Source organism: Corapipo altera, unplaced genomic scaffold (assembly GCF_003945725.1).
Source record: "Corapipo altera isolate COAL_440 unplaced genomic scaffold, ASM394572v1 2, whole genome shotgun sequence".
In the NCBI taxonomy this organism is placed as follows: Eukaryota; Metazoa; Chordata; class Aves; order Passeriformes; family Pipridae; genus Corapipo; species Corapipo altera.
The window spans coordinates 6,770,191-6,796,480 of NW_020884890.1; the positions used below are offsets into that span (position 1 = coordinate 6,770,191).

The 26,290-nt window shown below is 37.2% G+C and overlaps 1 protein-coding gene across 50 annotated transcripts in view; it reads left to right on the forward strand.

Moving 5' to 3' along the window:
• The window catches only part of RIMS1 (regulating synaptic membrane exocytosis 1), a 191,849-nt gene that overhangs the window by 160,621 nt on the left and 4,938 nt on the right, over positions 1 to 26,290 (forward strand). For all 50 annotated transcript variants that reach the window (XM_027644811.1, XM_027644835.1, XM_027644818.1 and 47 more), the window contains 2 exons: positions 19,805 to 19,946; positions 24,753 to 24,865. In XM_027644811.1, coding sequence (XP_027500612.1) covers positions 19,805 to 19,946; positions 24,753 to 24,865 — 255 coding nt within the window. The remainder of the gene's footprint in view (positions 1 to 19,804; positions 19,947 to 24,752; positions 24,866 to 26,290) is intronic.

The following is a 26,290-nucleotide window of genomic DNA, read 5'->3' on the forward strand; positions in this document are numbered from 1 at the left end:
TTGACAAGTTATCTTAAGGCAGGTATATGAAAATGGATTTCCTGTTTATAAGGCATGTTAAAATATCCAAAAGTTCTTCCCAGCAAGAATCTCAGGTCTGCTGTTTGGATTAGTTTTGCTTTCATATGGCTCTTGATGGTTTTGTTTATAGCTCTACCATTTGATTTGATCTGATGATGTGAAGTGTTCTCTCTCAGATAATAGACTTAAACACTGAATTAATTAGGTATAGATGTGACCTAGGATTTAAGTATAAAAATAAATAACTTCTACCCATTACTCTCCCTTTGGAAATTATCCTACTAAAGATCTTTTGCATGAAGAGCTCTTTTCTAGATTTCATGCTCAGGACAGGGTGAGAGGATTTCTTTGACAAGGCTTATCTGCTTTCTTCAGTCTGGACACTCTGGTTTATATATGTAGTAGGGTTGGTTTGCTTTTTGCATAATGAAAACTTAGTATTTTTTGAGAGGAAGTATGTATTGAGATGAAGTTTAGTATTTATTGAGAGGAAAGGAAAAATTTACCAGGAAAACATTTTGAGGGAGTTAGTTTTCTTTAACTTAGAGGCATACCATGTTAAGAACCAGATTCTTCTGCCTAGGGAGAGGTACTCCACAGCACTGTGAAGTGGTCACTTCAGAAAGGTTGCACACAGGATCCACTCTAATAAGCAAACTTTCTCTTGAGTCTCAGTAACAACCCTTGTGAGGAACAACTACCCCAAGAGCTGGGTGTGACGGAACTGAGTTGTGTTTGTATTGCACCTGTTTCTCCTCAGATGTGCAAAAATTCGCAGCTCCAGCAACATATCACAACAAGAAGAGAGCTATCATCTCTAGCATATGTTGGAACAGGCAACATTAATGTACTTATGCAAGAATTGTAGTCACAGGTCAGGAGTAACTCTTAAGAGGTGACTTGGGGAATCCAGGAGAAAAAGTGACTGAGAAGGTGACATAGGGTTTGAGTAGCAGTTTACATTTTTACTTTAACAGCATTTACATGGTTACAAATACAATTTTATTTATTTTTGCTTAGGCAGGATTTTTATGATTCATGCCTGGGTATGGGATTTTATCCTATACTCTGCTTCAAGGGGATAGCCATATTTATGACCAATTTGGGAACAGTGTCAAGGAATTTTATGGGATCCCCTTTTAGCCAAGGTACACGATCTCCCAACCTGCCTCACAGTAGTTTCTGTCCAAAGTTTACCTATGGCCAAAATCACAAGAGAGTGACTTTTCCCAGCTGTCACCTTCAGGTTATAACAGGCTACTGCAATGCCACCTAAAGTTTACTGATTTGGACAGGGAGATACTCTGTAAAGGTCAAAAAGCCCCTCTCCTCTCCTAGTCATTATGGTCCAGAAATAAATCTTTCTGTGCAAATGCTGGTGAGTGAATATTTGAAATCATGGATGGTTTCATTTATAATTTAAAAAATTAAAAAAACAAGGTTGCATCTAGAAAGACTTGAGCACAAGTCTTTCAGCCAGTAAATCCCACTGCTTAGCTCTTCAAGGAATCCTGTGAGTCAATGTCTCTAACACAGTGTTTTTTTCAATACACCTACATGGTACCAGCTCTGCTTCAGGAACTGGAGAGGGATTGTGGGGTATAGAATGTGAACCCTGCTCTTAATAAGGCACCATTCTTCAAAGAAGTGGACCAGGAGCTGTACTCAGAAGGTGTGGGGTTAGTCTGAGCAAGTGTAGGTGTCCACAACATAGGTGTCAGTTCATCACTTCAGGTTTTCTTCCTAGCCAGCAGAGAGAAATGTTCACTTTTGCCCATGGCTTATCCATCCTCAAGTATATATTTGAAATAGCAAAAATGAACTGCACCATAAAATGTCTGGTTTTCTCTACATGCTCTGAAAGGAGTCTGACATGACTAACTCCAGTACAACATCTGTAGACACCTTGAGTGAGCTGAGTCCTGCTTAACCTGTGCCCAGCCCCCTGTCTTTCTGTTCCCTGCCCTTTCTTTGGTTCCCCCTCAGAAGCAAGGGCATCAGCTGCTCCAATCCTTCACCTCCTATAGCTGAATCCTGTGAGAGTTTCTGTTGCCCATCTTGCACAAAGGAGAGGCACAGAGCAGATTGCCTGGATAGAAGAGGTTTTAAGAAATAAACCACCTCTGGGATACACAAAGTAGCTATTTTCTTTTTCTTGTAGCTGATTGTGCAATAAGCAAACTGTGCCACAAAACGGGGCATGAACCTCATTTTGCTGCATGATAGCACAGTTCAAATTACAAACACAAGAGTGCCTTTGGTACACTTATCTTTCATTGGTACAACTGTCTTAAGTTTTCTGATTCTGTTTTTGTAGGTTAGATAATGATCTTGATGAGATGCAGTAATTCTCTGCCTCATAAGTGGTGTCTCTCATTTGCTCTGCTGATTGCTCAGCATCCATAAGAGCAGCAGCATTTTGTTGCAGGTGTAAAGTCAGTTTTCTAAGTCTCTGTATGAATGCTAATCAAGAGGTACACTTATGTGTGTCTGTTTCATATTTTTGTATCAATTGTTTGCACGAGGGGAACCATTAATATGTTTATGTAAAAGGAAGTGAGATTGTCAGTCTCAGAGGTACTGCCATGAAAAACCTTTAAATCCATTGGTTAATGATTTAAATGTGATCAAATCAGAAGAAATAAGGGAAGGCAGTTTTATGTCTCACGATCTACTTAAATACCTTGCCTTTTCTGATAAGCACATGTCATCATCAAAACTAACACTTTGTAATTGCAATAAATCTTTCTAGGCAAAACAAAAACTGAATAACCATGTAGATGGAAATGATGCAGTGATTCAGTCAAGTAGAATATGTAATGACAGAAATGTCCCGTGATTCAATGGTCATGGTGAAAATTTAAGTACTCTAAAAATATTCTTTTTTTTGTGTGTGTGTGTACCATTAATAAAAACAGTACTTTTTTCTATTATATGGCTCTGCAAGCTGGGAATATGATAATGTTTTTAGTCTTCAAAGGGCAGTTGGAGAGTACAGCAAGCTGCAATGTGCTGTTACTCATCTAGTGCTGCCATGTGTTTGATGATGGTATAATGAGCAGTAAATATGCTATCTTAGTTTTACTCAGGGGAAGATAACTTCTGTGTATTAACGCTTTTGTTAATGCTATGGGTGTTTTTAGTATTGTTTAAATATTACTTTTTGCTTATAATTGCAAATAGTTTATTGCTGAAAGAGCAAAAAATATGTGGACAACATGAATTTTAGTTGAGTTAAAAAGTGAGGAAGAGAAACAGTGACACAAATCAAATGTCCAGTTGGATCAGTGATAGAACCCAAAAGGAATGATGGTAGAGAAGAGAAAACTGAGAGGGAGGGTCTTTTCAATAAATATAAATATCTCAGAGGCAGGTGTCAAGAGGATGGTGCCAGACTCTTTTCAGTGGTGCCCAGTGACAGGACAAGGAGTAATGGCTATAAACAAAGACATAAGGAGTTTCACCTCAACATGAGGAAGAACTTTACATTGAGGGTGTCACAGCACTGGAACAGGCTGCCCAGGAAGGTTGTGGAATATCCCTCTCTGGAGACATTCAAAACTCACCTGGATGTGTTCCTGTGTAACCTGTTCTAGGTGACCCTGGAGATCATCTAGTCCAACCCCATCTGCTCTGTGATTCTGTGATTTTGTGATGTCAGTTTAGGATGACAGATATGCCATTTCTTGACTTTATTCTCATCTTTTACTATTTATCGATGTTCATGTGGTGCCTATGACTACAATATTGGCAGAAACCATGTGCTGTAGAGAAGTAGGATCATCAGTGCTTTGTAAAAGGACTGTGAATGAAATGAACTGCAAAATTAAGACGTGAACCTTAATGCTTCACATTTTCATGTTTCTCTTTCACTTAAAGACCTTCCAGCAGGCATGTTAGCCAACGTTACATATGCAGGTAGTTTCTCTTTATGCATAAAAAGTTCTCCTTGTTGGTAGGATGTGCTTATTTTTAAGAAATCAAGTCCTTTTGAGAGCTTGGTGCTGAAAAATTCTGTTGATTTCAAGGCTTAAGAATTTGGTAACCCAAGAAGACTTCTGTAGAATAAATGGATGACCCTGTGCAGATATTTTTTTTCTGTTTGTTGTCCAAAGTTTTCTATCTTATTAGAGTTGTAGTAGCAATATAACAATCATTTTGCAATCCCAACTGGAGCAAGAACTGCAATGGCTACTCTGCAAACATGTACTGTTGAACTTTGCTCTGTAGTGCAATTTATTTAATGTGCTCTTAATTTATGTTCTGACTTTCATAATTCATGTCAGACCTCCTTAATAGTAGCGATGGTTCTTTGTTCTTTGCATTGTTGGCACCATAGACCTTAAAAGCATTTTACAAAGGAATGGTAAGTGTCATTGTCCCATTTTATTGAGAAGCAAACTTCAGGACTGGAAGTGACCTACTGAAAATGTCACAGTCTGCAGAAGAACCAAGACTTCCTAAAAAATTTAATACTGTAATTGCCAGATTAAAAAATACTTGTGACTGTTGTGTACCTAGGAGCACATAATAAGAGAAACAGTAATCTTGGTAATGTAGTGGGCATGTATGTGTGTAAATACATGTGTGTAATCTTTATGCGGGGCATTGTTTTAAGGAAAGAGTCCGTGGGACCTTAAATTTCTGTACTTTAAAACATGTCTAAACATTGCTCACATATTAAAAATGTTTAAGAATGTTTACAATATAAACTAGAACAGTGTTAACTTTTTTGAAATTGGAATCTGTGCCTGAAAGCAATACATTGTTTGACCCCCTAAAACATGTAAAATTAGGACTCAGCTCTGTGCTACTGGAAGATCATGTAGTTTGTGGATTAATTTATTCTCAGCTTCATTTAATGTCTTCATTTCTTGTGTCCTCCTAGCAAGAATGTTTCTATTTGGGGATTTAATTAATTACTTTTTAAAGGTTACTTGCTTTAAAGGTCAATACAATAGATTATTCCCTGCAGTGTAAGATTAGCTAAATAAGCAAGTAATGGTACCTGACTAGTTGATGTATTTTAGTGATATTAGTATAAAAGGTATGTTGACCACAAACTGATTCAGGACTTGACTGTAAGAAGATCCCTAAAATCTTTTAAACTGTAAACTTAGCTGAACTGTGAAGAAATGCATAAGATATATGAACAGCTCATTAACTAAATTAAAAAAGATTCGTTCATCACTGGGTCGCCTTTCAAATGCGTATGTTTATACTCACATCCCTTTGACTGTTCTTTGAGCTCACGTTTTGTACTTCAGAACATAGCATGGTGACATTTGTTATCTTACTTGATGGCACAGCGCTGAACTCTCTGTTACAAGGTCTTTTCATTCAGATTGCTAGTTTTTCTAGAAAATAATAGCTTTTCAGTGTCATAAGTTATCTTTACAAAATACCTGAAAATACTGTGGTTACCTGCCTTGCTGACAAGAGATCACTTAAGTGTGTGCAAGATGTTCTCTTTCCTTTGTAATTCTGAAGAAAAGCAGATCAGAATGTCACCATGATTCTGGATTGGTTCTTTATTTATTATTGTGTTCTTGGGATAAATAGAACAGAACACAATATCAACTCATGGATTGAGAATTGTATTAAAAACATAGAACTGTTTTATATAAATCATATCCTAGTAGCAAGGTAATTGTAATAAATTTCAAATTTTCAGGCAACTGTGCCAGAACAGGAATTTATGGGAAAGTTGACTTTGTTTTCTGAAGTGTATAATTTTCCTCACTGTTGAAACAAATAATGTCACATTAGAAACGTATTGCAAGTTTATTTAAATATGATTCATCAAGTATCCAGGTGATGGTGAGGTCCAGTCCTATGTGTGCTTCACAGGGAATAGTCCCATGAAAATCTACACATGATGAAGTTGGACCTTTATGAAAATTCTGCATGCTTTTGTGAATATATAACACATTAAAAAAAACCCCACTTCTTCAAGATATAGGGGAAAAGAAAATATTCACTAGCACCATGCACTTTGTTTTAAATTACCCATGCTTTTATATTTAGTTTGATATAGTTAATGAGTCTGTGTATCCCAAAGTTCCTTTGAGGATGATAGAAAAATGTAAAGAGAAGACCTTTGAAAAAGTTTTGGTCTTTGCTGTGTGTCTTCCCCTTTCCCAGTGTGGCATACACATAATGCAGCCTTCAGAGAAAGACCACCACTGGACAAGAGTATCCAATCAAGGGTAGAAAGATTGGTTTTGCTTAAATATTTCAATGGAAGAAAACATAAAATATTCTAAGAACTTTTCTGACTATATATTGGAAGTTCTTGACTTGAGAGAAATGCTTTCAATTTCCCTCTAGAATATGTTCTTTTTGTTAAAAATTAAACACATATATTAAAAGCTGAGGAAAATGGAAGATACCATGAATATATATATTCTTTTGAAAACAGTATGCAATCAGGCACATTGTATGAAAGAATTATTAAGTAAAATAATTTTTAGATTTGAGTAATCTTTCAGTGACATTGGCTCCTGTTGCCACTGAAATGCACATTAAAGCTCACTTCAATAGAAAGTGAGATTGTCTTCATTATCTATATTCAGTGCTGCATCACTAATAGGGTAAAACTTGTGATTGCAGACATCTTTTCAAAAATATCCTCCTTCTATTACCTGACATATTAGTTTGGGTATTTTTCATAGTCTAAGGATGGTGTATTTAATAACATATAATTATTATGATTTAAAGATATGAAATTGTTATTATACTATCTATGTATGTTACTTAAGCTTAATCAAAGTCATTCTGTGTTGTTTCTTATACTGGCAGTAGCTGTATCATTTAATTTATCAAGAAGCTTCTCAAACTTTCTCTTTTATGATATTCGTATGCTCTTGATGCCATCTTTCATTGTGATTTTATTAAAAGTTGCTTGCCAATTAGTTAGTTTTATTACATCCTTCCAGTCCTTACAAATTCTGGAGGGTAGTAATACCAGCTTTATATAAATAAGCCAGGGTTTATGCACATTTTATTGTTCGTTGTTTTCTCTCCAATCTTCTGTCATGTTAGATATTGTTGTAGTCACAGAGTTTTAAAATCTGATCTATTTTAGAGGCTATAATAACAAAACCGTTTCCTTAAAGAGTATTTTCTAGTAATAGAGGAAGACTGTGTTTAAATTTTACCTCTTGTGATTTTGATTTATAGTGTACATAGGAATCTTTTTTTCTGTGCATATATTGTGTTTAATCCTTATATGACAACATCTTACCTGTGTAGAATTTATGTGTCTTATTTTTGTCTACGATTTAACTGGACATTGCTATTTTTATAGCAACCAGTACTCAATAACAGCTACCCTCTCATGCTTCGACCACACAGAGAAAAGAAGCACTCTCATTAATGATCACAATAATCCTGAGCAGCAAATAGAGCTTTATCTGTCAGTTCCAAGAAAAAATACTATCTGAAATAATTTGTGTAATATAGAGATAATGAGAGATTAGTGCATCTGTTCCAAAGAGCCTGACCTTCAAAACATTAGCTCTGCAAGATTCAAGCACCATGGTGTAACGCTGCTATGAAAGGCAAGTTTGTTTTACTTTTGTATTTTATGATCTTCATCCATGAGCTAATATATATTGAAATCCCTGGAAAGATGTAGTACTACTTGGTATGAGTTACAGAGATTAAAATTACTGTAAAAGGCATGTTTGTGTTTAACCAAAAGTAAGTCCAGGACCACGAAAATAAGGTTTGTTTATTATATTTTAATATTGTGCCATGTACTCTCACGAACCATCTTTTTATATGCCATCTGCAAGTAAATTTGGAATTTGAAATCTGTGGTTCAGACTGGCTGATTGACTATTGCAGATTTTCATGCTTGTTATTATGATGTGCAATTTTCTGCTGCCCTTTCTCATTTTCTTTTGTGCTGATGTTGATATGCAATTTTTGTTTTCCAGATTATTTTTAAATGGGTGTCATTTCTTCATCTGTAGTAGGTTTGTCAGTGCCCTCTATATTAATACAGCAAGAAAATTTAATACTCAATCTTAGCCTCTGGTTTTGAATAATTTATGGAGAGGAAAATGGCTTATTAAATAGTTCAGAAGTAGTGAAATTAGCTTCATATTGTACTGTATTTTTTGTTACTAGCATATATGGAGAAGCGTTTGTGAATATTGTATTAGTTCAAGACAAGTGCATTTGATCCTTAAACCTATTATTATGCATGCACTGTTGCATTAAAAACTGTATTTCAGGTAACCTTGTGGTTTAATTGGAATAGCAGTTTGTAAGTGTTTTCACTTCAGAAATAACTAGAAGTTTGGGAGGGAGTCAGTTTTTTCTGTAGACACAGGCTGTATTAGCACCATTTAGTATTTTTTTCCTGTTTTCTCCCCACTTGAAAGGGCTTTAAAATTTTGTAAACACTTGCTGTCTGCTTATATCTGTTGGCTGTAATTCAGACGCTCTCAAATATTAATTTATAAAAAATGGCTGATTCTCTCTTGTGCTTATATTTTTCTTAGCTTTTTATCATGTTTGTAACAGAATAATTATATGATAAATCTTTTATAAAACAAGCTAACAGTCACAATAAAAAAATATTGCTTTGTAATAAAAATTTAGTGTAATTTACCGGGGAAAACACTGAACAACTCTTCCCATATTGGTGTGCTTTTTACCTCATGTCTGTTGACTGTTGTTTCATCTGCTTTCCCTTTGAGAAAGGCAAGTGCTTCCTTGTTAAGCAAGGTTTGTATCCCAGAGAGGAGAATAAGTGGCCATAGGGACCTGCAAAAACAGCCTGGAATCATTTTTGATGTCAAAATGCAAGATGTTACAGAAAATCCTACTGTCTCACATTGCTCCCTACCTTGCCCAGACATTAAAGCAGTAGTGATGCTGTGACAGTTTTTTTGTGCTGGTGTCTCTCTGTGGCACGGTTGAACTTTTACATCTTGTCAGTACTGTTTTCCTCAGTGCATATTTGATAATGGACATAAGCCAGCAATACTGAATGCAAACCTTAGCATTTCATAGCAGAGTTGTGCCGGAGCATTCATTTGGGAAGTTTGGCTGAACCATCTGTCTCTAAACTAAGTCTTCATGTGCAGTTGTCCACTTTCAATAATATAAACACAAAGGGAACAATTATATGTTACAGTTATGCAGTGTTTATCTAGCAGAGATCCGCTGCCCAAGTCTGTAGGTGTTTTTACGTACTGATTGATGTAACTAATGCAAATCAGTCTGAATGTAATGCCACAAACAGCTGTTTTAAAACAGAAACATTCAGTGACTGTCACTACTTACCTGTTTGAACTACTACTGTGAATAAAAAGCTGATTCAAAAGATAAATTTTGCCCTGGGACCACCATTAGCTGGACTTGAACTCTAGCTGACCAAAAGAAGGACCCTCTCCTGAGTTTTTAGCTTCCCTTCTGGCAGGCTGACCTCAAAAGTGAGAGGTATGTCTGTATGTCATGACAACATAGCTGGCTTGGGACTTTAGGTAGTCACATTTTAAGAGAAATTCAAAAGCAAAGTAAACCTTAGCACAGTACTTTGGCTGAAGAAGAACATGGCTGTACTTTACTGCAGCTGAAACTTCAGTGGGATCACTGATGGTGATACAAGGGGCAGCAGTGCAAACAAGGTTGCAAAAAGAAAGTGTAAAATTTTGTTTAATTTTGTAGAAAGTTTAAAGGAAAGTTTGCTTGAGGTGTGGTACTTTGGAGGCTACCTAGAAAAATTTACTTTGTAGAGAGCATGAGGCTAATATTTCAGGATGTAGTGGTGAAGAAACAAGGCAAGTTTTTGTTACAGATCCAGAAGAGAAAGTCAAACAGTTTTAACCCTGTAAAGGGGGTTTGATCATACAAGTAAGAAATATAAGGAATGATTTTTCCTGGAACTAGGAGGAATGTAAAGGAGGAAAGGCTGTTACTGAAGTCGGGGATTCTGTTTTTTTTTATTTCAGTTTTAAACTTCTTTCAGTTTCCCTGAGCAAGAACCTGAGTGGGAGGGAACTTCTGTACACTTGGCATGAGTGCAGCACTTTGTGTAAAACTGCTCAACATGGCAGACTGGTCCTGAAGCCTTTGCCATGCACATGCTGAAGGCACGTCTTGCAGGGTGACATGCATCCATTAGCAACTACCAAAATCAGTTTCTCATTCCTACCATGGCATTGTACTTATCTTTGGAAGACAAATCTTTCTATTTAATTGTATTCTGCTTTTTTAGTGTAACGTGCACTATGAGAGAATTGAATACCATACAGCTATGTATTTTTGAAAAAGGTGATAAGCAAACCTCTCTGTGGTTTACTGAGCATCATTTCTAAATGTATCAAGAAGATACAGAGTACTTCAACCATTGCACTAAATAGGAAATCTGTGCCTAAGCAATGAAAATAGGTGGACATCTCAGCATAGGAGCAGCATAAGATATACTGTGTCACTACTGGAGAGGATTTTGAGTTTGTCACCTCTACAATATTTGCAATCATAAATCCTGTTATCTGTTTATTAGCTGCAATGAACAACATAATTTGTGGCATTTTTCTCCTTAATCACTTTAAATAATCAGAACTTTACCATAACTTGAACATCTACTAGACAGAAATTTATTGTGCACATTTTAATTTTTTCCCCTGTTATAATCCTGTTTGAAATAGTTCTCTTATTTTTACTTGACAAATGCCAAGTCATTTCCTTTCTCCTTTCTGTCTTTTATCACCCTGATATCAAAATTCACTATGTACATTAGGTTGGGTACCTCCTTTCTTTGTGAGAGCAAGTGAGAGAAAGCACACTGGTCCCGCACATTGGTCCCTACAATTTTGAATGCCAAGTTGATAAAGGTGTGTTAAATTAATTGATTCTTAAATAATGCAAAAGGAAAGCATAATACATTTTCAGAAGAGAGTATTAGAAAAACTAAAACACTTGACATTGAAACACATATGGCAAAGTTTGTTTCCTCAAAAGGAAGTTTGAAGATGAAAGGAGTAATTAAAAAATGAAATTCTGTTCTCAAAATGCACATGGGCATTTCAGAGACAGTGAAACTTTAACTCTGTTGTACTCGAGTCCCTCTAGGACAGTAACATCATTTAGACTTTTCTGTAGCATAACTGTAATTTGGTAGCTAATGCTAATTTGATGCTTTCTCAGGTTTACGATGTTTCAGGTGTGTTTGTACCAAAATTCATGCAAAATGAGTCAATATCATCAGGACAGAGAAATGTGTTTCTGTGTTTATCTGACTCTCCTCATCAAGTTCCAAACAGCAGCATTAAAAAAATGCATCTACCAAAGTTGCCAAGAATATTTTGAGCTCTTCTCTGCTTGCACACTCTGCTGAATTTTTTAACCTTTTGGCAATAAATTATGAAGTGCTAGCTGGTAGGTAGTTCAGTACTTTTTTTCACTGCAAGGCCTTATAATGTAATCACAGTTGTAAAAGGAACTTGTGAGTGAAGCAACTTGATCATTCCTCGCTGTGCTGCGGTGCCAAGTGGTTACAGGATAAGGAGGGAGAGGCAACGCCAGGACCCCAAAGATTTATTCCACCCAGGAACAGCACAGGTTATTTAAACAAAGGTGAAACTGCTTTAGTTGCTAGCTGCTTGTTAAGGATTATATCATAGCAAATGTTTAATTTTGCTTAAACTAAAGGTAAGTCTGGGTTTTCTGTGTGTTATTGTGATGAGCCTACTCGTGAGTCTGATTTTTCGCAATGTACGATAGTCTGTGGTTATAACTTTACAATGCTACAGTCACTAAGAAAAACCTGAGTTGCTGTGATACTTTGATCTGTTACATTAGAAATGATCTCTTAAAGGCAGGTTAGTAACATTTTTAAAGGGAAATGTGATACCCACCTGGGACGTGCTGGTAGTGGTAAAATGAAACTTGAAGGGCTTGAAAGTTACAGTCAGAGCACATCAAACTACAGAAAAGATAGAGTATTTTCAGATCAATTCACAGATTGGTAATTGTGACAAAAAGGAAGGGACTGTTTCTGAAGCTGTAATGCCTCCTGATTAGTTTGCTGTGACATTAAATTAGGGTTGAGCTATTATTCAGAAACTTTTCAACTGTACAGAAAGGCATGTAACATCTTTTTACTAGAAGATACTTTGGCACCAGTGGTTTTGAGAGTGTTTAAATTTACAGTTCAATTTACAGTTTTTTTCAGAGATTATTAAAATAATTAGACTTTGGATTGCCGTTTTGTAGAGTACATAGGTCTCAGGAAACTTTGTGAAGATGCACAGCAGTAGTGAGTTTTTATCAGTGATGTCTCATAAATTGTCTCCTTGGTGATATCATCTTGTAAAATATTGTCTTTTAGTAGTCATACTGTCATTCTATGTTTTTAATAATAAATACTGAAGTATTTGTAATTGTGAAGACTTACTTATAAACAGTCTCAAATTGACTAAAATTTTTATGGCTGCCTATATCCAAAAAAGTCATCAAGTTACTTAAATACATATAAATTTCTAATGAAATGAAATGCTGGTTAAGTTTATCTGAAGGATCTCCTCAATTTTTTTTCTGCATTGCATTTTCTTTTCCCCTCCTGTATGAACTGCAAGCTGTGTCCCAGCACCCTTTCATTGGACAAATGTTATTTGGGTTGACTGGTAATAAACAATTCTTATAGGGCTGTGTTTTTATGGAAAAATGTTACTGTTGAAGAGCAAACAACTCTTCTGAGCTTCTTATTTTCTTCTGCCTCATGTTCTTCTCCAGACTCACAAAAAAAGCAAAGAGTATATGAGAAAGTGAGTGCTTGATATTTTATAAACTGTTTACATAGTAAATAATTTGCTGGAAACATGACTTTGTTGATTTACTAATTGAACATCACTGATAGAGGCATTAAGAGTTAAAGAACATGGCATGTAGACCTATTATCAGTTTCACTGACATGTTCTGCTTTTATATGGTTCTTTGTATATGTGTGAACAAGATCATTAATATGCTTTAATATCTGTATGTTTATAAAGCATGCTTAGCACAATCCCAGCACTAAAAACTCATTGCTATATATCATCTTTGATTGCCTCATTTTGGCTGACACACTGGCTCTTTTCTCTTCATTGCAAGTATGTGAACAAAACTATTAATCTTTATAAAGTAATTTCAGAAGCCATAACTGATCTTTTTCTGACCAGATAACCCTTGTTTTTCCTTAAAATACGTGTGCCCTAGTTAGACACAGGTTTTCTTCCCTGACATGAAAAAATCATAAGTATCAGGATAAACATAAAAAACCACATGCTTGTTTTTACGTTTCGGGGGGGGGGGGGGGGGGGGGGGGGGGGGGGGGTGTGTTTGTGAGTTTGTTTTGGGTTTTTTTAATGAAATGTGTCTAAGACCATCTTTTCTGCAGGAGATATGATTTGTAAAAGGAGTTGCTCAAAGTTTTGAGCCCATTGTCAGGTAGTAAACAGTGGTCTGATTTTCCAGTTCTTGTTTACTTTTATTTTGAGCATGGACATATTCCTGTCATTTGTTCTCAAAGTGCTACTTCAGCTTCATGCAAGTCACTAGGAGCTGTTGGATAAGTAAAATTACTGTCCTTTGAAATCTAAAACTGTTAAGAGTCTGAGTCTGCAAGTTTTCAGTGAAAAATACATTCAAAAGCTGAGATTCTGCAGTATGCTGGCTAAAATGCCATCAAATCATTAATACAACCATTAATAGCACTTCACTGAAGTTTCCTTTTGTTAGGATTGGTGCTTTTTGTTCCTTTGCTCTATGTATGTCAGAAAAAAATATTGTGTGTATTAATGGGCGAATTGCATTATCCATTTTTGTTATTTTCTGAAAATATTTATTGGGAATGAAAGTGGTTTACCAGATGAGTATGTAAACTTTTAAATATAGCTGTGAGATAGTTTTTTTCCAAAATTCTGATAAAATTTCTTCTCGATAAATTATCCTAGCTGAAAAGGTGAATATTCTTTCTAGAAGGTTTTGTTATTTATATTAATATAAATGTTGTTTGTGGATTTGTTTTAATAAATAGAAATGGGAAGAAGTACATGATAGTTTATGTTTGGATTTTAAACCTCAGGATCTAACACTAAAGAATATAAACAGCATTCTCCTTTCTTTGATATATTGTGTGATAGTTGGAAGAAACATTTAAAAGACCATTACTGCAATATTCCATATCTTTTTATAAACAGCATTATGTTCAGAAGAGGATAGCACAATACACAGAATGGAAAATACAGGGGAGTATTGCAGAGTATAAAGTCTAGAAACATTTGTATTTAAATGTTATATTTTTTACTATTTATCTCTGTCCATAGTCATTATGTAATTTCAGCCTTAGAGATCGATATGCTGCTGAGTTCATATGAAAGATATACACATATACAAAAAACAAATGCTCTTTGAACCATTTCCGCTTTTATTTTTCCCTCTGATTTGGGATTATAAGCCAAGGGGCACTTTGTCAGATATATGTAAATATATTTGTAAATATATTTTATTGTTGTTTAAAAGTGCTACATGCAAAGTGAGAGGGATGCTGCAGAACTTGTAACTCAGCAGATCTCCAAGCATTTCAGGTTGTAAAAATCACTAACACATCAGAAAGAACCAGAAGAAAATGTTCCCTTGACTTTTCTTTTTATAGTTCTTTGAATTGAGGTTGACCCTAACTATTGCAGTTGGCATAACCTTGTTGGTGTCTCACATAGTCATTGTGCAAACTAACCATACGGTCACAGTCCTGACAGGTTTCAGTCATAGCTGGCTCAAAGCTTTTAGGCTTTCTTTGGATGCATAAGCATACTTGATACCATGAATAATTTGCCCTTGAGTCATGCAATGACATTGAGTATTATCACTTTTCTTATGATCCCTTTCATTGTGGATTTAGTAGTGGTATATGCTTTGTTCTCTGGTGTGTTCTTTTGAAATTATCATGAATTTTCCATACCACATACCTAGGTGCTGCATGTGTGTAAAATGGTTTCTTTTTTTTTGGTGCTAACCAACTAGTTGCACTCATGTATGATTCTGGGCAATGCTCATTAAGGCACCTTTCCCTGTAGGCAGTACACAGAGGGTCATGTAAGCATTTTCTTCTGCCCTACAGCAGTCTTTAACACTGTCCTGTTGACTAAATTGCCAAGCTCATGTCCTCGCATATTCTCATATTCTTATATTCTTGTCCCCTAGGCTTGATCAATGGCATGTAATATGCACCTTGGCACCTTGCATAAAAGCTTTACTCCAGCAGCCCCTCCTGATATTTCAGACTTCCTATACTGAAATGAACAAAATGTAATAGCTGATTCCAGGTACCACATTAAGCACAAAGGAAAAGGCAGGCAAACAGTGATGCCATGTGCAGTCATGGCTTTGCTAAGCAGGGGGCTGGGAGGGAGGAATGTTCTGACATTGTCCCCTCTGAATTGGATGCCTTAGAGATGTAAAGCTAGCCTTGAGGTATCTCTAATAGGACATCTTATATCTCTAGATACTATCACTGACCCTTTCTCGATAATATAATTCTGTTGTCAATAGTTCCTGGCTTCTATACTTGAAAGCAATTAGGACGTACAAAAATTGGGGACACATCAATTGCATTGTAATTGCAAATGTAAGATAGTGCATATTTGCTTTTTGCACTGCTTGGTCTGTTAAGTTAATTTTGTCTAGGAAAACCAAAATCGGGGACTAGTTTCTTGTCAAACCAAAAAGGAATTGCTACAGGCTACATTTATAATAAGTAGAGGGAAATAGCACATTGCACACACTCATCAGTGTAGCAGGAGTGCTACAACAAGCCTATTGATAAATTGCAAAATGCTTACATGCCGTGTATATTTTGTAGCTGCAGGTGGCTGCTTTATGATCCTTTGCCATCAATTATTAAATCTGCAAAAATATTCATCACAATTGCTCTGTAATAGTTTTTCTCTGACTTGTACCAGTTAAGCCAGGTGTTTCCATGTAATATATGCACATGAATCTGCATTGCTGCATGCAGAAAGCCTTACACAACTGACACAGCAGACAGAAGCATACAGAAGCATACAGGAGTAAATTTTACCTCTGAATGGTATTCAGTATAGAGACTGCTTATCTTCAGTCTGCACAATGAATACAGTGTAATTTACACAGGGCAGGCAAATGACTGTAACATATTGTAAAATTTAATTGTACATATCAAACTGATAAAAATTGGGAGCAGGACCAAGCATTCTCCAATAGATATCCAGATGAGCAGAAGATCTTCTCAGTATATCATAGCATAGATATTGAACTTGAATATTTTATGAACCTGTATTGTTCATATAAAGACAACATTCCAAAGATATATGCAAAGATATATGTTAAATTAAATGTAATGCAAGATGAAAATAAAAGTTTAAAAAAATGTAATATCAATATCAGGAGAAACCCTTGTGGTTGTTTGGATCCTGTACTTCATTGTGCTGTCAAGGCAGGACTGGAAGTTGTACTCCAGATTGAGTTCATGTTGCTGGGATGCCTTTAGAAATAGCAGCAGTTCCCAAATGAGCGGTATCCTAAGCACCTCCCTCTCAGAACTAGATTTTACTGAGAAGTTTGCAGGAGTACACTAACAAGATAAATGAACTCTTTACTTTTCGTGATATAAGTGGACAGAACGGAGATGCATAAAACTTCCAAAACCTGTGCAGCATGTATTTTGTTTCTTAGCCATGGGCAAAAGCAATTTCCTCTATGCCATAAACTCCTTGTTGTAGTTTATCATTCCATTGGGTTACTTTTATGTTATATTTCTGATTGTACTGCAGAATATTAAGAATGAGATTATAAAATTAAATATATAGGAGGACTCTAGTTTTCCCAGGAAACATTTTGGGTATTAGTAGCACTTTTAAGAGGAGACAAAAGGATGCTTTTTAATCTTCAACCTGAGAAAAAATGTTGATGAGAAAAGAAAAAGAAGTGGAACCAGTGCTGTAAGACAGAGAGCAGTGACGTGAAAAGTATTTGGAAAAAGACAATCTGTTATTTGCATCACAGTGAGACAAGATTTTGAACTTGCTTATGGCCATGCACAAGGATTCCTACTGCATGGTCTGTGCATTTAAAATCTATGGAGCAAAATGTGTTCAAGCAGTAATATTGATGTTATCCATGACAATGTAGTCTTAAAAAAAAAAATTCAATTTGCTATTTTCAATCTCTACTGTGACTCAAAGCTAAAATATTCATTTTTGTGATCTAGCCAATGGATATTTTTCATAGTGATTATTTTTATGACGATGTTCATTATGTTGTCCCAACAGCCTCGCTCTAATCCCTAAGTTTCAGCACCCACCATGTTTTCTAGGGGGTCCAGAACAACATCTCATTACCAATTTGTGCCATGCTGGTCTTGTAGCTAACTCTAGAATCTCATAATTTCCCTTTCCTGAGCCCCGAATACTCACAAGCAACCTTATTCAGCTGAATACATTTCGGATTCTACCATATTAAATCCTTCTGGTTATGCTGCCTGATCTGGCTGGCTCCAGAAAAGAAGACGGGGTAAACCACATAATCTCACACACTTTCTAGGAGCAAATGGAAACAGAGACACTTTCAGACAGGTCTTGGCAAGACAGAGAGAGAGAAAAAACAGTACTGGTGGGTAAATGCATGTTTACAGAAAGTGTGAATCCTATTTTGGAGTACAATGCTGTGTATGGGTTATACTTTCTAGGCTGCCTTTTGATTAATTTTTGATGCTCAGCCTACCTTTCAGTGTTGGTATGCCGAACACACTCTCAGTTTTTAAAGAGAAAGTTCAGGACAAAACTTAGCATTTGGTTTTCTACATATGGAGTCACTGAAGCTCCAGCAATACCTTCCACACCAGCACTGTGTAAGAGTGGAACCTGGTCTGCCTGGTGTACCTTGCCTACCCTAATCTCCATCCTATTTAGCAGCACTGAATAACCAAGGACTGGGAATTTGGATGAGTTGTGGTGGTCCAAGGAAAACCTCAGAGCTGCTGGCCTCAGAAGGGAGTAAAGGATCTGTGGAAGGAGCTGATCTCTTCCACTCAGAGGCATTTGTTTCTCTGTTTCTGGGTGGCCATAGATAAACAACCCTCATCCAGAAAGCTTAAGAGCGAAACCACAGCCTCTTTCACTGTGGTCATGTCCCCTCTGAGCCCAATATACAAACTCTTTCCTTTTCACTGTGGCCATGTTTTCTATTTCTCTGCTAGCTCCAAAGAGGTTACTCTGGTAGCTGTATGGTGTGATTTCTCCTTGCCCTCCACGAGCTCTGCAGACCAAAAGAGCAAGGGCCAGCTCTTCTTGACAGCATGTTTAAACACCCTGAGCAATGGGCAGACCACGTGGGCGCTACCAAAGACTTGAATTTTATGTGACGAAAGGTCACGATCTGTCGGTTTCAAACATCAACAATGTCCCAGTTAAAGAGGGAAGTGAAAAACCTTTAAGAGCAATTCAGTCTCCACAGCAGATGGAGATGGAAGAAACATTCACTTTTTCAGATATTCCCCTGAGCAGATGATGAAAAGGAAGTACCGACTTCACAAAGAGCAAGTGAAGGAGCACCAAAATGAAGAGGCAAATGCAGAAGAATGTTTTTGCATGTTCTTACATGAAACTTTGTCAAATTTACTACTTTCTGAGAGAAAGTAATGGTACCCATTGAATTTTGAGTACCCATTTTGAACTAAATGAAAAAGAACAGGATACTGAGTTTGAAGACAACAAACGTTATTACATCACATGGAGACTTTGGTGAAAGTAATTTAGTTAAAGATTGTTCAGAACAACAATCATCATCTAGAAGTATAATTTCTGCCATGAAACAGTAGAATTCATTGTAGATCAACCATACTCTGAAAAGGATCTGTAAGGGACTGGAAGCTCTCTTGCTCAAGGGAAATATGAAACCTTCCAGGTGGAAATCAAATTGCATTTTAAAGAATGTGTGATAGAAGCTTTTCCAAATGGAAATTCCCCAAGATTTACATTACTTTCTAATGTTCAGTTGCAAGCCTAGATTGTGACTGCCCAGAAGGATTGTGGAGTCTCCCTTACTGGAGATATTCAAGAACTGTTGGATGCAAGCTTGTGCCATGTGCTCTAGGAAGACCCTGCTTGAGCAGGGATGTTGGACCAGATGACCCAGATGTGGTCCCATCCAGCTTTAACTATTCTTTGATCTCCCAAACATATTCTAAAAGAGTTATTTCTGCTGAGGAAGTACTGAGCTCATAAATTCTATAAAGTTCACTGTCTACTTTGAAGATGTTTTGTGGTGAAAAGTAAGATTTTGCCAAGTCAAAATGCGTTATTATATTTTTGATACTAAGTATCTTAATACTTAACATTTTTCTGTGGAATGCATGAAGGATTTTTTCCATCTTTTTTTTCTGTGAGAGTTGTAACTTCTTTTGCCATCACCCAACCAACTAACAAGGTGTCTAGAAGCACATTACTGAGTGTGTGGTTAGCAAACACTATCAGAACTGTCTACATTCCAACTGTGCAAATGTTATTAAAAAGATATCAAGTTTCTAACAGTTTGCCCTAATGAAGATCTTCAGGTTTCAGCTCTTTTAAAGAGAAGCTATTTCCAGTTTGCAACTAGGGAAGAGAAATTGCTTTTTCAATCAGAATAGTCTTTTTATATGTTAAATAGTAATGATTAAGTCAGATCACTGTTAGAGAGGGGAAACTGCAAGGAAACACTTTGCTCTAAGTTGTCATTCTAACTGTCGCTTCTTTTTCTCTGCTTTCAGAGGGTGGCAGCAAGAAGCTAAAGAGCACAATACAGAGAAGCACAGAAACAGGAATGGCAGCAGAGATGAGAAGTCGTATGGTTCGACAGCCAAGTCGGGAATCCACTGACGGCAGCATAAATAGTTATAGCTCTGAGGGCAAGTAAGTGGCATTAAAAATATGAGTAATGTGGAAGTTTCTAATGAGGGAGAAGTTTCTTTCCCGAATTACTTGGGATGTCCCAAGCTCTAGCTGAAGGGGATGGCTCTGTGTACAGATTCTTCCTCTTGAAACATTTGAAAAATTGCAATATTTTAGGCACATAACATAAATTTCTCGGAAATTGAAATCAGGAGAGGATTCCTTAAGAATTCTTATTTTCTGGCATCCAGCGAGGCATTTTGTTCATCAAAAGACAACTAAATTCAGACTGCATTATTCAAAGCAAAACATAGGGATACTTTTCTTTAAGTTATGTTTGGATTACCTCAGAGTTAAACTTCAGACATCATATGTGAATCCCTGTGATATGAAACTGTTCAGCAATACTATATACAAAGAAAGTTTAGTTTGGAGTTGGTCCAAGTCTCTTATTGAGAATTGTAAACGCAAAGTCCAGCTGCCCCATCAGCTAAGTCAGGCAGACAGCTGTGGGGAATGGGGCAGCTGTTTTCATTCACTGCAAAACAACTCAATATGTAGGAAAGGAGAACAAAGGCAGTTCTGACATGAAAGAGTGCATGAATACTCCAGCCTCCTCACAGTTCTCAGTGGGACTCTACCATGTGTACCAATGCACAGTGGTCACTAGGGAATTCTTAGAAGATGACTCCCCACAGAAAGGGAAAATGGGGGTAAGCAAATGCACTCTATAGACTTGGAAACAAAATGAGAGATTTGGACTTCTTTGCCTTCATCTTTTTATATGCTTACTGTGTTACCACTCTTCTGCCTGGAGAAGTTGTGGATTGGCTCATCATTGGAAGTATTCACTGCCAGGTTGGATGGGGCTGTGAGTAACCTCATCTAGTGAAAAATGTCCTTGAGCATTGCAGGGGCATCAAAACTAGATGACTTTTAAGGTCCCTTCCAAACCTAACCATCCCATGATTCTGTGACAATGCTAAGAATTTTAAGAGTCATGTAAGAAAAACAGGCTACGTCATGAATAATTCAAAAACAAATCAGATAAAGCTCAAGTGAAGAATAAAGGACCGGTTTTCATAATTATGATTCCTCTATGGGGCATTACTTTTACCCTTTCAACACTCCATCCTGCTGTCCTCCTTCTTCTCTATGCTGGAGTTTCAATCTGTAAGGCATCAGTCTCTCCCCTCCGTAACAAAGGGCCCAATAAACTGGATTCTGCTAAGGAGGAGCTGTGAGAGCCTGTTTTCCTGATTAGCAGTGGAGGGGAGGGGTGGGAGCCAGCATTAGGGGTGAGGAAATTTTTAGGGGAACAGCTAAATCTTCTGTTCCACCTCCATTGTGTGTAAACAGATTTGTCAAGGCTAGGACAACCAAGGTCCGGATCTGGAGGTCACAGCAGGCATCTAGAGGACAAAAAGGTAGAGCCTTAAACTGTTGATTTCAGAATCAGCTTCTGAGTAAGGCAGTGAGGAGAGCAAGCCTGGTAAGTAAACAGAGTGCTTGCTTTTTACTGGGACATATTGCAGGCTGGGTGTGCGTAGTGGGACATAGTTTGAAAATTGTCCTTTAGAACTAGGCACATCTTCAAGCTATCATAAGTTGGTAGTCACACTATCTGCATTTCATGTCTTGTTTCTGTCTCCTCAGCACCTGTACCTGCTCCCCATCTCTTGCTGCACTAGCATCAGCTCTGCCTCTGATAATTCTCCTTACCTCTCAGATCTCTCATGCAATAGCTATCTTCACATCTGACCGTGTTTGTCCTGCTTCTTTGATCCATGCTTTTGGCACCATAACTTTTCACTATGTTTTGGTTTGATAGTTACCAGTTCTTCTGGTTGATTCCTGATTCTCAGTATACCTCAGCTTTATTTCATGACTCCAAACCCACTTTGTACTTGACCTTAGCTTTAAGGATTGTTATCCCTGAGCTCCACATCTCTATTCCAATCTCTGCAAGACTAAAGAAACAGTGAGTTCAGTGAAGTGAAAACACCACTGATATCTAACAGTGACTCTGAAGGGAAGCCTGGAAGAATGGGTCAAAGGAGGGAGACAACAAAACTCAGGTGAAAAAGTTAAATATATCTTGCTGAAATGAGAGAAGAGAAACATTCTTTAAACAGCACACAATGCCATAGGCAAAAGGGATGCCAGAGGGCTCTGTTCAGTGGGGTGCTGCACTTTGTGGCTTAGAAAACCTCTCTGAAGTCTTCTATTTTTCTGTGATTCTGTGATTTAGCTATGGATCAAATCCTCAGTTGCTTTCAAATTTGTATGAGTTCCACAGAATAACGTTAGTTTACAGCAGCTCTGGGTTTAGACCACAGTGAAAGAAGAAAGTTAAATGGTAAGAAAGATGACCAATAAAAGAAGTTTCTACTGTTTAATTACTTCCCCCACATGAAGTAGAATGTAGAACATTACTTCGACACAATCTCGGTGGAGGGGAAACCACACAGCTCTGTTACATAATCAGGGTGCAGGCACTGTCCCAGCTGATCCTAAAATCATCTCCCTCTCTCCCTCCTCTGGGCTTGTCTTTTAACATTAGAAGGGTCAGCTTTAACTTCAGATGTTATGTCTGGTGTGAACATTGAATCAGTTTTTGACAGCACCTTGTATTCAGAATAGTGGGGCTGTTTGCAACATTTTTTTCTCTTGTTTTGTCTGAAGTTCACTCTTGACATTACTGTAGGGAGATAACGATGACAATTAGGAAGTGCTTATGTTAAGTTTGCACGAGTTTCTTGTCCTTCCTTCTGTGTGTGACCCTGACTTTACTTCCAGGATCACATAATTTATTGACAGTAACATTCCTCATGCCGCATTTCTTAAGACCAATCAGATACGTAGCTCAGCTATCCCTACAGTAGGTACCCCAGGTACTTGCTTGGCCCTTAATTGGAGTTTAATGAACTAGAATTAATATACATTAAGATGAGTGTGTAGTTCTCAACCTTCATTATTATATGTATAGCTGGACATGTGGTCTCAAGTGAATATTTTCAATGTTAGTCAACATGTGGCAAAATGTGACACATCTTGGGAAAAAAAGCCTAAGAAAAAAGCAAGAAACTTTTCATAGCAGAAGCAAGAGTGAAAGGATAATGACACTGGGGTGAGAAGCAGATTGTGTCTTGTCAAAAGGTCTGGGCTTGAAGCTGCATCTCAAGGTTAGGTGAATGCTCTAAGTGGTGGGCTGATGGTTGAACTGGAGACCTTGAGATTCTTTTCCTCCTCCATCTAAAGAAAACTTATTTTTTAAAAAAAGACAGATTTTAAAACTGAACATTTGGAAAAACAGAGTTTTCTAATGAGAAGCACTGTGCCGAGGGAATGGTATGAGGATGTGTCAGGGGAGGTTTAGGTTGGACATTAGGAAAAGGTTCTTCACTCAGAGGGTGGTTGGGCACTGGAACAGGCTCCCCAGAGAAGTGGTCACAGCACCAAGCCTGACAGAGTTCAAGAAGCATTTGGACAATAATCTTGGCTGCATGGTGTGACTCTTGGGCATGATCCTGTGCAGGGCCAGGAGTTGGACTTTGATGATTCTTGTGGGTCCCTTCCAACTCAATATATTCTATGATTCTATGATATTTTCTGGCCAATATTTGTCACAGACAATCTATATGTTTATGCAGGCATAGTAAGAGCAGTTAGTTTTCAAGAGAGAAATGGGCTTTTTCTATGCAATTTATGGGTTTGTAAAGAGTTTTCAGTGTGAATTGAATGGCTGGAGCACATAAGCCTGATGTGAAGAAATCAAAGCTTTTCACACTACCTGTTTTTATTAGGAAGTTTTTTAATTATTTATTGCAGTCTGTTAGGGAATTTCCTTTGAAGGAGAAGCAGATAGAGAGTGGTGGATGGCCTGCTGGGTAAGATGTTATCTAGACTTAGTTTAAAGTCTGTTCCTTTATTCCTCATAACCGTGATGAGGAAGTCAAAGCTGAGTCTTCCCACCACGGGTCACTCTTTCTCTCCTTCTTTTTTTTTTTTTTGTTTGTTTCTCTTGTTATTGTCTGAAGACTCTGTCTCTAATAAAAATAAAGTGGAGACTGGAATATAAGAAAGTAGCTTGGAAAAGCATATATCATAGCATCATAGAATAGTTTGAGTTGGAAGGGACTTGTAAAGATCTAGTCCAACCCCTCTGCCCTCAGTAGGCACATCTTCAACTGCACCAGGTTGCTTAAAGCCCCATCCAACCTGGCCTTGAATGTTTCCATATAATCTGTGCCTATGTATGTGTTCAGTTTGTATGTTGAAAGAGGCGTAGGTACCAACTGTAGATCCAGTTTGTCTACCAGAATATTTTGGCTAGGCGTTGGTATGAGGTGTAACTCTAATCACCACTAGTACTACCTGCCAGTTTACTGCTTCATTTAACAGCTGCAGCAATCAGATTAATTTAGTGTATACATCTGGTTTTCCTGTTTGCTCTAACTGATGCAGGTGGGATTTGGATCTAAGTCAGTCAAACATTCTAAAATGAAGGACAGGCTATTAAATTTCTTGAAGCTTTTATGTTTTCTCATACAAGGTCACTCACAGTTTATTCAGCTGTCAGATTCTTCACTGCTCCTGAAGAACTGCTTAGCAAGACCTGTTTTATGGACTATTTTGGGTCCGTTTGCAGAATTTCACTACACTGCTTTGGAGTCCATGGAAAACAGCTCATTCCTGATGGTGCAGAATTGTGGTTGTCCATCCTGAGCTGCTTGCCTTTTATCAGTAGTACTTTTGAGGTAAATACTGTAGGACAATAGAAATGAATCCTGATCTTATGCTTAACCAGCTTTTATTTTGTTTCAGCTTAATATTTCCCGGAGTACGGCTGGGCGCTGACAGTCAGTTTAGTGATTTCCTCGATGGACTTGGACCTGCACAGTTAGTAGGCCGACAAACACTGGCAACCCCTGCCATGGGTAAGAATAATATGTTCTACTCTGTTAAAGGACTAATAAGACAATTAACTAAGGCACACACTGCCAGACTACTGCACCAAAAAGACTTTTACAAAGTGTCTTCCTTCACTGTGAACATGAAGGTCCTATATGCAGTCACTGGTGTTTCTAGCATGCTGGCATCAAAAATGGGGTGAGAAACAGTATTTGCTCCATTTAAGGTGCTGGCTATCTTATTTGCCATTTGAATATAGGGGTTTTACTTCCCACTCAAAATTATTTTGGCTTCTCCAAAAGTGGCTCTCTGTAAAATCTCAGCTGTCCAGAATTTATATTCGCTTGACACAGGTTATATTGCATGTGACAGAGGGTTTCTGACCAAACTACATTTTTCCAAGTTCATCTAATCCCAGAACGTGAAACTTCTGCCCACATTTGCAATGCCTATTTATCGGTTGCTGATAAAGCCAGTGTTTGCCATGAGAGACACAAAGTCCTTTTCTACAACTGCTACCTGGGGCTACCTGTGATCTTCTCTATGTTACAGCCCTGTCTGTAATTCCCTATAGTAGCATTAGCTGTATCTTTTTCATATGAACAGAGTGGGAGTTGTACAAGGAGTGCAACAGTACAGGGCTGTGCAGGTCTGTGTAAGTATCTTCGGAAAGGCTTGGGGTTTTTTGTTGTTGTTGTTTTTTGCTTATATATGAGCAGTTCTTAGACATGCTTTAGGATGCTGAGTGAGGAGTCCTTGATCCACTAGTGTAATGATACTTCTGCTGGAAATTATAAATGACCACTGCTTCAGTACAACTGTCTTAGGAAAATCAGTTATAGGAAGGGCTACTGAGACATATCTGAAAAAGTGGAAAGAAACAGAAAGAAAAATTGTGGAAGAGAGTTTTTTCTTCTCAACTCATTAGAAGAAGGAAAACTATCCTGAGAATGCTCTGAGTACCCTCTAAGGCAAGACTTGCTGTATAAATCCAAATGACTGCTACTAAAGCATTAATAATCACCAAATTTATTAAATTAATATTTTTATTGTTATTTTGAAAGAAAATATATTTGTGAGATTGTTTGCCCAGTAAATATCTAAGTGGCTTTATTGGTATGAATGTAAGAGTCTAGATTTCTTCCATCTCTTTATTTTAATCTTGTTTTTTGATTAAAGATTTTTACTTGAGTAATACATTTATTTTAAATTCTTAGAACTACTTTATTTACTAAAGGCTCAAGTTTTGCCTGTCCCAAAAACACTTCATCATGCTTTTTAACAACCTTCAGAATACCCTCTCTGTGGTATCCTTTCACAAGTGACAATTTGAAAATGTTTGTATTATTGCTCCACCTTCTGGTTCCCTGACGCATGTTTTGTTTTGGATGTGTGATACAGAGATGTGGTCTTAAAAAAGACTTGTTGGAATTTTCCTCACCTATTTTTAG